The following is a 10,680-nucleotide window of genomic DNA, read 5'->3' on the forward strand; positions in this document are numbered from 1 at the left end:
AAATGGGCTTTATCTTATTGATATCATCACTTAAAGTTAGGAACCCTTACGCACTAGCTATAAACCTGTTCACGTAATATTTGACTTTATAGTCGACTATGGGCTTTATCTTATTGATATCATCACTTAAAGTCAGGAACCCTTACGCACTAGCTATAAACCTGTTCACGTAATATTTGACTTTATAGTCGACTATGGTTAACTGTTGCTATTTGGACACGCCAAACCGGGACCAATATGGAGACCTATCAGCAACTAATAATAGACCGTCGTCTTATTACTGCACTGCTGTTGTAATTCCGATTACCGTAACCCACCTGCAATATCTTGTTTAAAAACAGAACAGTTTTAACCACTTATAAAGGCTTAGACCTTAACCAAGCCTTTTCTTGAAAAGGACTTTCTTTAAAGCACTGACTTCGGTTACTTAACCCTGAGTTGATTCACTATGCCCTGCTGGTTTTCACTTACTCGGCCCTTAACCGATTCTCTATGTCTCCAGATCTTAACAAAAATCGTCAAATGGGCTATATACCCTTACGTCATAGGCTAACTAACTAGGAACGTAACAAAAGACACCTACGTGAAAACAGCAAGGCACCTATCCGAAGTACAATGTCCACACACATTTATATTTAAAATTCAACACCCACACATGGTTAATAGCATGCAGGGTTAATGGAACAAAAGAAAGTGTGAACTCACCCTGCTTGTGACAAAACAACGCCTTGTGGTTTTAGAGTGATTATTTTATCAATTTGGGTTGTTTTAACATTAAAATGCACAGCTATTTTCAGGATCCGCCGGCTGCCGTCAAACACACAAATCTAACTTTGCCTAGTTTAACTAGTGAATAATCTTTGTCATAACAGGCATCTTCTTACCGATAGATTTGAGCTCTTGTGTGTCGAATGGCTGCAAGCGTCTCCAGGAAACAGCCGGTTGGTTTTCTCTCCTTGGTCAGCGGGATCACGTCAGGGAACTCACCAGATTGTAAACTGTGTTCGTTATTCTCTCGTCCAGGAGAGAAGCTTTAAAAGGAGACTAAATGGAGTCTCTGTGAAAGTTCAATTGGGTACTTTAATTAAAAAAGGCACGGGTTGGTCACAAGCATGATATTGTTCAGTCAGACAAACAGCTGTGATCCGCTCCTCGTTAGGGAAGAGAAGAGATGGATCTCTCCTCCGGTGCTGTTATATATCCTCTGCTGGCTCCTCCCCGCCTGCCGGCTCGCCTCGTCTCCAATGTCCGTTGTTGCATTTAAACAGAGGATTGGTTCTTTTCACATTCAATATATGCTTAACACGCCTTTTCTCCTCATATTCTCTTTCATCACTTTTCATTTAACACATTCTAAACGCTGTAATCAATACTCTAAAAAATACTTCTCGGCTCGTTTGGTTTCCGGTCATTCCGGATGTTGTCACATGATACTCTCGTCTGTAAACAATAATGTATTCAAATAAACTGTACCTTCATTTAATATTCAGCATGGTAGTATCTCGACATCTATAGTTGTAGTGTTAAATCAGTAGGCTTCGGTTTGCACCACTCCATATCATTTCGCTACTAAATTCACCTCTTTAGGAAATTGTATATTAGCCACATGCTAAATGCTAACCGTAGATGAAGGATTTTCAGAATAAAAGCTTAACTGCTTGTGCAAAAGAATTTCTGGTTTTTCAGTATAAAAGAGCATTAAAACTGACGGCATGTTTAAACTACATTTCCCCATTAAAACATTGATTTTAATTTCTAACACTATCAAGCTAAAGTAGCTACCGTTAGCAAACCCGAAAAGAGTGTGGGCAACTGTGGAGTTACAGTCGCTAAGAGAAGGAGAGTTGTGGGTGCTTAAGCTGTAGTAACGTGTAGGCAGTTGCCGTGATCAAGAGTTATAAAACAATCGATTAAGTTAAGATAATAAGCTATCAGCAACAGAACAGGCACACCCGGAGATGACAACAACAACCGGAAGTTACAACATGCTTACCGCAATAGTGGTCCGTGTAGAAACAACTTACACAGAGGAGAGATGGTCCACACACACACACACACACACACACACACACACACACACACAGAATTCACAATAATTACCTGGCAACTTGTTGCATGACTTTCACGGTAAGGTTCACAGCAATTTACTGTGAATGTCTTCACAGCAATGTATTGTAATTTCACATCCATGATATTACAATGCATTGTTGTAAAGGTAAAACTGTAACGTCACAACTTCAATTACTGTGATATTACAGTATGTTACTGGGGACTTACATCATTTTGTTGTACATGCATTACAACAAGGGCCTGTACTTTTACATTTCTATTGTGAAAGTAATGCAGGAGTAGCCAGTAATTTACTGTGAATTTACAATGTGTACTGTGAAAGTAATGCAGGAGTAGCCAGTAATTTACTGTGAATTTACAATGATACATGTGCATAACTGTAAGCCCCAACTCCAGTACTTCCTGGAGGAAGCTCATACAATAGTTTCCTGTCCAAGTTTAAAAGGAAACCAAAGTGTGAGCTTCCTCCTGGAAGTACTGGAGCTGCACTACAAAAATGCACGTAATCTTATTGTACAATTAAAAACAACACCAAACGCAAAAATGAGGTAAAATCAATGGAAGCCCACTGGCATATTTATTGACAAAATAAACAACAGTGTAAACAAACAGGAACATGAACTAGTTCACCTCAACTATCCATAAAAAACAGATTAACCCTTAACGGATCCATTAAACAAATAATCCCTCGCAGGTGAACTGACCGTAATGCTTCCCACTGGACTTGTCCCCGCACACCATGCAGTCTATGCAGACCATTCTAAGTCTATCAGCTTCCGGTGAAGGGTGCTCACGTGAGGGTTAATGGAGCTTTGCTTCTTTGCCTTGGAGCCTTTCTCCGGGTTGATGCCCAAGAAGCACCTGTTAATAAGCAAAGATAAGTTTCAGTTTTAATTAGACTCATGTATTGCAGGCAGCATTTATCAAGGTGTTCACCTGTGTCTTTTCCCACACCGACTGTTACTAGTCCAAACCTGTTAGATCATCCTCTCACAATAACATTATTTGTAGCCTAGCAGAGTGCCTCAGGTACCTCTAACATAAGGTTTACTTACTTATCCGAATTTTGAAGCCATACTATAAATGTGAATTAAACCATTATGTCAATTTTTTAACAAGATAGCCCAGCAACATCAAGTGATGGTGTGGTCCCAATTCGCATAATTGGTTCCAGGCTTCATACTCAAAGCATTTAATCTACTTTGTGGCCTCTGTAGAAAGGCATAGACTTAATAGCCAGATAGTGAAACACAACTTTGCATGATAAGTCTTACTGATGACATTGATCATGTGTTTGAGTGTTACAATACCTTTGGATGAACTCCAGTGTGCATGATCCAACGGGATATTCGAGGTTGAAGACATAGTAGCTGCTGAATAAAGCAGCTACCCCATGCAAAAAAAATGGGTGTGGGCCGATTACCACTTGTCCCTCGATGGATAGCATCCACCCAGAAGGCTTCATTGTGTCACCTGAAATGAACAGATACCCCGTCATGCGTTATTTTGGATAGGTACATTCCTAGAATCAATCAAAACAAAAATAATACTTGAGCTAGAGATGTCAATACCAGATCCGAGTAACATTCATGATTGGCCAAGGACCAAAAAGCAGGAAAATATACAGTGCAAGAGCATACAAGGACATTACACAGAACCAGTCAGATTCTCCCCTCGATGCAAAGGAACACTTAAGCTCTTTAGAGTAACCATTCAGTATCCTATCCCTCATCGATGGTGGAGCAGAACAGGGATGTCCTAAGTGAAATTATATAATAAGAATAAAAGCAGCAGTGAAGTCTAGCCATTCAGGTCAGAAAAGCAGGAAATCCTGTATAAACAGGAAAAATCCCATCCCTGAACATTACATTACCTTGAATGATCAAGCAGGGGGTGCTTGGGAGTGCTGCAGTATTCACTACATCAGCAGCAGTGGAACAGGTCTGTAACAAAGTAACACACAATAGCATAGATTTAACATTATGCAAGGATGAAGATCGTTCATTGGTCAGAGGTAAATCAGAACATAATAAATGGTCTAATAATAATAATTACTTGCATTTATATAGCGCTTTTCAAGACACCCAAAGCGCTTACAAATGGACGTCCGCAAACCAATGTGCAGCCCCCGCCTGGGTGATGCTAAGGCAACAGCTAATCCGCGCACTACAGCTCAACACAGATCAGCTCGGCCCATTTGGAGCAACTTGGGGGTTAAGTGTCTTGCTCAAGGATACTTCCGACATGCGGACAGTCAGAGCCAGGATTCGAACCACCAACCCTACGGTCGATGAAAGACCAGCTCTACCAACTGAGCTTCAGTCGCCCCTAATGTAATCACTCGTTTAGCATTTTAAATAAATAAAAAATAACGTACATCAACTTCGAGCATCAGTTTCTCCGTAGGCTCCTTAAAGTAGACCATAAGGAGCTGGAGGATGCAGGCAGCCTTCTCCGAACCCTCTGGATCATAGCTGGCCAGAACTTCCCTGATCTTCGGGTTGTCCAGTTTCTGGCAGAAATGCATGATGTTCTGTCCTCTCTGACCCAGGGCCTCTTGGAGCTTCTGAAGTATGTTGACGTCCGTCAGGAGGCCAAAGTGGGAGAAAAGCCCTCTCTGAGAAAAGAGAAAAGGCCATTCTTCTTTGACCTCCAACATCGCTGGAGCAGGCATTCTGTTGAGGTACCTCCGCAGAAAGACGTAGGTCCTCACCATCAGAGGTTCTGCTCTCTCTGCCCCAACCATCCCTTCCTCTGTGTACAGATATACAAATACATGTTTGAGAGTACTCAAGTAACAACAATTAAATTCAATGTCCCCACCTCTGGGAAATGTTGAGTGTCAAACCTTTAATTTCATGCTCTCATCATTACTCATTCTGAATATTAAGGTGGCCTTTTTGCTTAATGTGGGATGTTTATTAAGGTGTCAATTCACCAAAAATAAAGTAGATTGCATACCTGAGGCAGATGTTCTGCAGATCCCTTTTTGAATGCTCCAACGTTGCCTCGGTCTCCCCCTCTGGTAAGTCTGCTGGGCACCACCTCACACACCTAGGGATAGGAATCATAGGTTAAATCAATACTATTGGGGCCGATCATTTGGACTGGTTTTGGAGTGGGAACATTTCAATGATCATGGACACAGTTACACTGACGGCGATTATACAAAATCTACACACATAATTTAAACATTCAATTCAAATAACCTAAGTTAGTCTAGCATGGCAGTGCCCCTTTAACCCCTAATTGCTCCCAACGGGTCGTGTCAGTGCCTTGCATGGTTGCTGATCGCCATTAGTGTGTGAGTGTGAATGGAGAGGACACTGGCGCTGTATGTTCGCCGCTTCTCAGTGTGTGAATGAGAAGACCATCGTAAAGCACTGGATGTCCTTAAAAGAGCTATGTAAAAGCAAGGAATTATTATTACTGTAACCTTCAACGTACAATAATTACAATATCTATATTTTGTCCACCCCTATACATACCCGTATTGGTCGACACGACCTCTCGTCAGTCTGGACTCTGCTGCCACTCCAGTGTCCCTTCTTCCCTCTCGGCTTCGTCGGCGTTGAGCCAGAGTGTTGTTCCTAGTTTTATATTCCACTCCAGTTTTAACTTGTTGGAGAAGAGAGGGGCATCCATCTCCAACAACTTCACCTCGCCTGCTAATGTCAGCAAAGCTTTTTGGGTGGCTCCTCATCATGTTCATCATCATGTTCACCAGCAGCTTCTGAAGATGACTGAATGGGTTCTGGCAATGACTCTGTAGTAATAGACTCGTCTAGTACCAAGTCATCTAAAACTGAATCCTCTGCACGCCTATGTTTCCTGTTAATAGGTGAAGCAAAAGTCATCACGTTTGTGAACCTGCAATCACAACCTCTAAATGGGCATCTAGTTTCCATTCCTCCCCTTACGTGTGTCTTCAAATGCTTAATAAGAGAGGCTAAAGTGTCACACTTAAATGCACAAGCCTCAAGCACACATTTCAAGGATGTGTCAGGTGGTAGAGCTGATATGTCAGGCGGTCTAGGCCGAGCAGCTTGCAGGTAGTACTTATGCAGCCTATATATATGCGATTTCAGTGCTGTGTGTTTTCTGTACCTCCGTGAGCAGTCAGGCACCCCACACTGATAGTGAAAATTGGGGGCATTACTGTGCAGCTTTGTGTGCTGAACAAAGTTATGCACCTTCTCAGACACATGCTGACATCCAATATATTTACAGTGGAACATTGTTGTGCGTGGTAACTAGTTACCTACCCTAACATAATTCAATCTGCCTGACAATGAACAGGACGATTAGCCTGGATGCCTGACACTGAAGAGGATGGTTAGCCTGGCTGCCTGACACTGAAGAGGATGGTTAGCCTGGCTGCCTGACACTGAAGAGGATGGTTAGCCTGGCTGCCTGACACTGAAGAGGATGGTTAGCCTGGCTGCCTGACACTGAAGAGGATGGTTAGCCTGGCTGCTTGACACTGAAGAGGATGGTTAGCCTGGCTGCTTGACACTGAAGAGGATGGTTGGCCTCTCTGATGACCTAGAAAAAAGGAGACCAGAGAAAGGAGAAATTACAAAGGCAACCAACAAAAGGATTTTTTCAGTTTGTATGCAGATTATGAACATGAGCATGTTGTAAAGGTGTAGCCATTCAGTCAGGTAGTTGAGCATCCCATTTAGACGAGACCGCAGTCACACAATCATATCGAAATGTTAACTACCTTAGCTGCAACAACACTCGAACAGTCACTAGCAATTTCCTCGAGGCGCACGCACACCAGGATCACGAGGATGTCAAATCTGGAATAGAGGCAGTAAAAAACCACCACAGGGAAGCAAGAGAGGTAAGCTCACATAAATGTACTGTCAAACAGTATTGGATGAAGTGATTAATCTCAGGTGTGCTGCACAGTTAACAAATGTCTGAGCTTCAGTACTTCATGGAGGGAAGCACTGGAGCTGGGGACTGCAGTTATGCACAGTCTATAAACTACGGTCTGTGTTGCATACTAGGCCTACCTCCAACTAGGAAGCAATCCGTGGATTGGATTCAGGATTTAGGCAATACACCTCGTCGCGTCGGTCAACACCAGGCAGGCAATCAGTAGGCCTAGAGGAAGATACAAGATACAATATCTGTTTATTCGCCATGTAGTTTTACAACATACTAGAAATGTGTTGCTGGTAGGTACTGACATAAAGACAACATTGGACAGGGTGCAGGGACAAGACAGGAAAAGTGCAAAACAGGACAGTGTACAAAATGCAGGTAAAAGTAGAAGCTAATTTAGGCTAGAATAGTATAGAAATAAAAGATAAAAAATGCATTGCAATAACCTATAAACATTTCAAACCTATAAACATTGCGAACCTGTAAACATTGTGAAGAGGGAGAGAGAGTTTGGTAATCCTTTATCATCCAGAGTAGTGTTGATGAAAGTATTGAGTGATTGAAACTTTGCTTGCTAGGCGAGGCTTAAACTCTAAGTAAGCCACAGGCTACAATGAGGCTAAAAAAGAGTTCAACTTTTTATGTCTGAGCATGTTTTGAGAGCAGCATGCTCAGTCATAAAATGTTGAACTCTGTGTCTCAGAGCAACATTAAGAGATCTATGGATACATCTCTCAACACCCATATGAAACAGAACTGTAAACAGATTTTATTTTTCTTTATGGATATCTTACAAATCACTCCCCTTTTAAACTGTATTCTTGTTATTTTTAACAACTGTTGTGTTAATGTCATATAGTATTTTATACCTGTTTTTTATTTAGTCTCTTATCTTTTTTAAACTATAATGATGATATAAAAGGTATGGTTATCAGCCTCTCAGTCTGTCAGGAGAGAGCACAAGTTTAATATTCTGAAAGCCAAGACAGTGGTGACACGAATGTGCAATAGGGTCCGTGACGAATTCATTAAGAACATTATAAGAGCAACTAACGTTACCAACTTTGACACACCGATTTAGATTAGGCCTAATTTGATTAGACAAGCTCATGAAACCACCAACCACCTAGCACAAGAAACATTCATTAGCTAGCTAACATCAGCTAACCTACTAGTAAGTTAGTTAGACCATGGCTTCAGAATACAAACTTAGCAGCAATGCTAAGCTAACTAGCTTATACCAATGGCAATTATGCCAGTCTTACCTGTTAAAGTATTCATTGTTCGCTCTTTCATTCGAATACAGCCTTCTGCCAACAAATGGAACAGTCAGCAACAGTTGGCTGGCTAGCACCAGAGCCATCTACCATAGCCATCTACCATAGCCATCTACCATAGCCATCTACCATAGCCATATACGGCGCTGGCTAGCACTAGCTAGGCTAACGTTAAGGCCACCTGCTTGAAGGTGGACTTGGCTGCTATCAAGCTAATGTTACTAGCTAACGCTAGCTATCTATTCGCTACCATGTACAAAACAAAACGACACTACTCCACTGGCGTTTGCAATCGAAAGCACATAATACCACCACTACTCCACATTATGGGCAGTACTTACTTGCTGTTTACCGATGGTAACCGCCTTGGAGAAACTCACAGATGTTAACCTTGACTGTTGCCTCCGTGCAAATTTTCGAAAGGATCGAGGCATCTCTGTCAGGAGGCTTTGGGTTCCTCCATGCTCGATATGATTGGCCGTTCGAGCGATGACGTTCTGTTTCGTCCCTTCAAACCAGCGCCGTATAGAGCTCCTGCGGATGATGTCACATATGCTGGTCACGTGACGAGAAACGAAGGGGGCAGCCATTTTGGCAGTAATCGCGTCAGTAAATTCATTGGCAGGCACTGGCAGACTGTCGAGGATGGTGGATAACTGCTGTGCACCAGGTTGCACAAATAGGCGTGGGAAGAAGAAAGGTGTATCTTATTATCGCATTCCAAAAGACGCGGAGAGGAGGGAAAAGTGGATCGCAGCGATTAAAAGAGCCAGGAGCCGTCTGAACAAGACTGAAAGATGGGACCCCCCGGCCGTTTGCTTTCGCTTATGCAGTGATCACTTCATATCAGGTGGGTGAAGGAATACAGTACAATGCTACAAAAAGTTTTCAAAAAGCAAAAATACAAACTAGTTTCAGACGCACTGCAGTAGCTATCCAAGCTAATAAACAAACATGCTAACGTGACACTGCCGTAGCTAGACAAGCTAATAAACAAACAATGCTAACGTGACACTGCCTATCAAACTGGAATAATTTAATACTTACCCTTGCAGTGATGATGCCGAAGTTTTTGGATGTAAGACTCCACAGTTGAATGTTGTTTACGAAGCCGGACTGACACCATTTGTAAGCCTCCAAGCTTTTGTAAGCTCTGAGGGAGTCTCCTGAGTACACTGATGGAAAGCTTACAAGATAGCTGTGGATGTCCGCGTAGCGCAAGTCGGGTACATCGTCTTCAGAGCAGGAGGTTATGCTCTTGAAAAGCACACCGGGTGCATTCTATGGGTCGCTTATATTTAATCTTTCTAATTTTGTACTATAAAGCCGAATTTCACTTGAATTAAAATGAGATGTATACTCGCACGGTAGGAAAACGCTGGCGCCGGTCGTCATGTTTACTGCCAAAATGGTGGCTGATAACCAAAAGTCACGTGACCGCAGGAGCTCTATAGACTGAGAGTTATGTCATCTCCGTTCACTCCAATGGACCACTTTTTTACAGCAATGGCGGATCGTGGAGCCTCTCAATCGTTCCCCGGAAGTTAGCGCCAAGGCTAGCAGAGCTGTAGAGTTGCAGCATAATAGACCGTTCGTGACGGACTTTTAAAGGTAAGAAGAAGCTTAAAGATTTATATTGCGGATATTATCAGTACATCTGATTCAAATTAACATGTGTATTAAAGGATGTCAGTGGATTATCCCTAAATTAGTAGATTTAGGGAACGTTTACAGATAACAGATTAAGCTAGGATACCATACCATAGTACCATACACTATACCATAGTGGTTGAATACACAGTATTAGGAAACACTTTATACTTACTGGACATGTTATACTCATTATATACTGTATATCAAAATATGACCAAGAATGTGAGACAACTTTATAGAAATTCATATCACATCTGTTACTGATGCCATTTGTCATACTTTGTTAAACTCACAAATAATAAAGTTCCATAACTTCAGTTGGGAACAAAGACCACACCTTATCTCCCCAAGGCAATTTCCCATCCAATAGGTGTGCTATATAGGTGTGTATAACCCTTTCTCCTGTCTGTTACTCCCTCTTTCAGCACAAGAACCAGAGGGGGATTCAATGGAGCCTGAATACCTGCACTGAGACCCTCACCCTGCACCCTGAGTCTCAACTCTCAGTGTTTTTCAAGCCTTTCCCTGTTTTTTTGTATTAAACAAAATATTAAGCTTTCCCAATGGTGTGGTTTTCGTTTTGTGAAAAAGTGCAAATGCAGTGTTTGTATACAATAACCTAACCTCACATATTTTTTTGCTGTTGGTCATGAAATTGCTCCTGCTGACTTGTGCCAGCCATTTTTTCCTCCGCTCTGTGTCAGTGGGGAAGCCGTACCTTCGTACTCCTTTCTCAGAGCGATTTGAGCACCCCCAGGCAGCACAGCAAACCATGGTGGCGACT

At 42.1% G+C, this 10,680-nt stretch overlaps 1 protein-coding gene across 4 annotated transcripts; it reads right to left on the reverse strand.

Annotated features, from left to right (window-relative positions):
* Window positions 1-2,613: 2,613 nt before the first annotated feature.
* On the reverse strand, window positions 2,614-10,327 carry LOC307019460 (uncharacterized protein). Of its 4 annotated transcripts, none has more exons than XM_079650404.1 (11): window positions 9,700-10,327; window positions 8,585-8,774; window positions 7,095-7,185; window positions 6,797-6,875; window positions 6,336-6,615; window positions 5,559-5,901; window positions 5,032-5,124; window positions 4,448-4,824; window positions 3,944-4,013; window positions 3,381-3,543; window positions 2,614-2,931 (listed from the first exon to the last, which is right to left on the reverse strand). In XM_079650404.1, exons 8-11 carry the CDS (start codon window positions 4,814-4,816, stop codon window positions 2,817-2,819), a joined length of 717 nt encoding a protein of 238 aa, XP_079506530.1. In that variant the 5' UTR covers window positions 4,817-4,824; window positions 5,032-5,124; window positions 5,559-5,901; window positions 6,336-6,615; window positions 6,797-6,875; window positions 7,095-7,185; window positions 8,585-8,774; window positions 9,700-10,327; the 3' UTR covers window positions 2,614-2,816. The 4 variants fall into 4 exon arrangements, with proteins under 4 accessions (XP_079506530.1, XP_079506532.1, XP_079506531.1 ...); XM_079650406.1 differs by having other exon boundaries at window positions 4,448-4,687; window positions 4,784-4,824; window positions 5,559-6,615; XM_079650405.1 differs by lacking the exon at window positions 5,559-5,901.
* Between the last annotated feature and the right edge of the window lie 353 nt (window positions 10,328-10,680).

The sequence above is a fragment of the Notothenia rossii genome (assembly GCF_949606895.1).
Source record: "Notothenia rossii genome assembly, chromosome: 9".
Taxonomy (NCBI): domain Eukaryota; kingdom Metazoa; phylum Chordata; class Actinopteri; order Perciformes; family Nototheniidae; genus Notothenia; species Notothenia rossii.

Bases quoted from the DNA above. Each gene is read 5' to 3' on its own strand.
- LOC307019460 (XM_079650405.1), bottom strand. From the start codon at position 4,816: ATGGTTGGGGCAGAGAGAGCAGAACCTCTGATGGTGAGGACCTACGTC. The intron at 4,014-4,447 runs GTACGTTATTTT...ACTTTGTTACAG, and splicing joins AACTGATGCTCGAAGTTGAT to ACCTGTTCCACTGCTGCTGA. The intron at 3,544-3,943 runs GTAATGTAATGT...TGTTCATTTCAG, and splicing joins CCCCTGCTTGATCATTCAAG to GTGACACAATGAAGCCTTCT.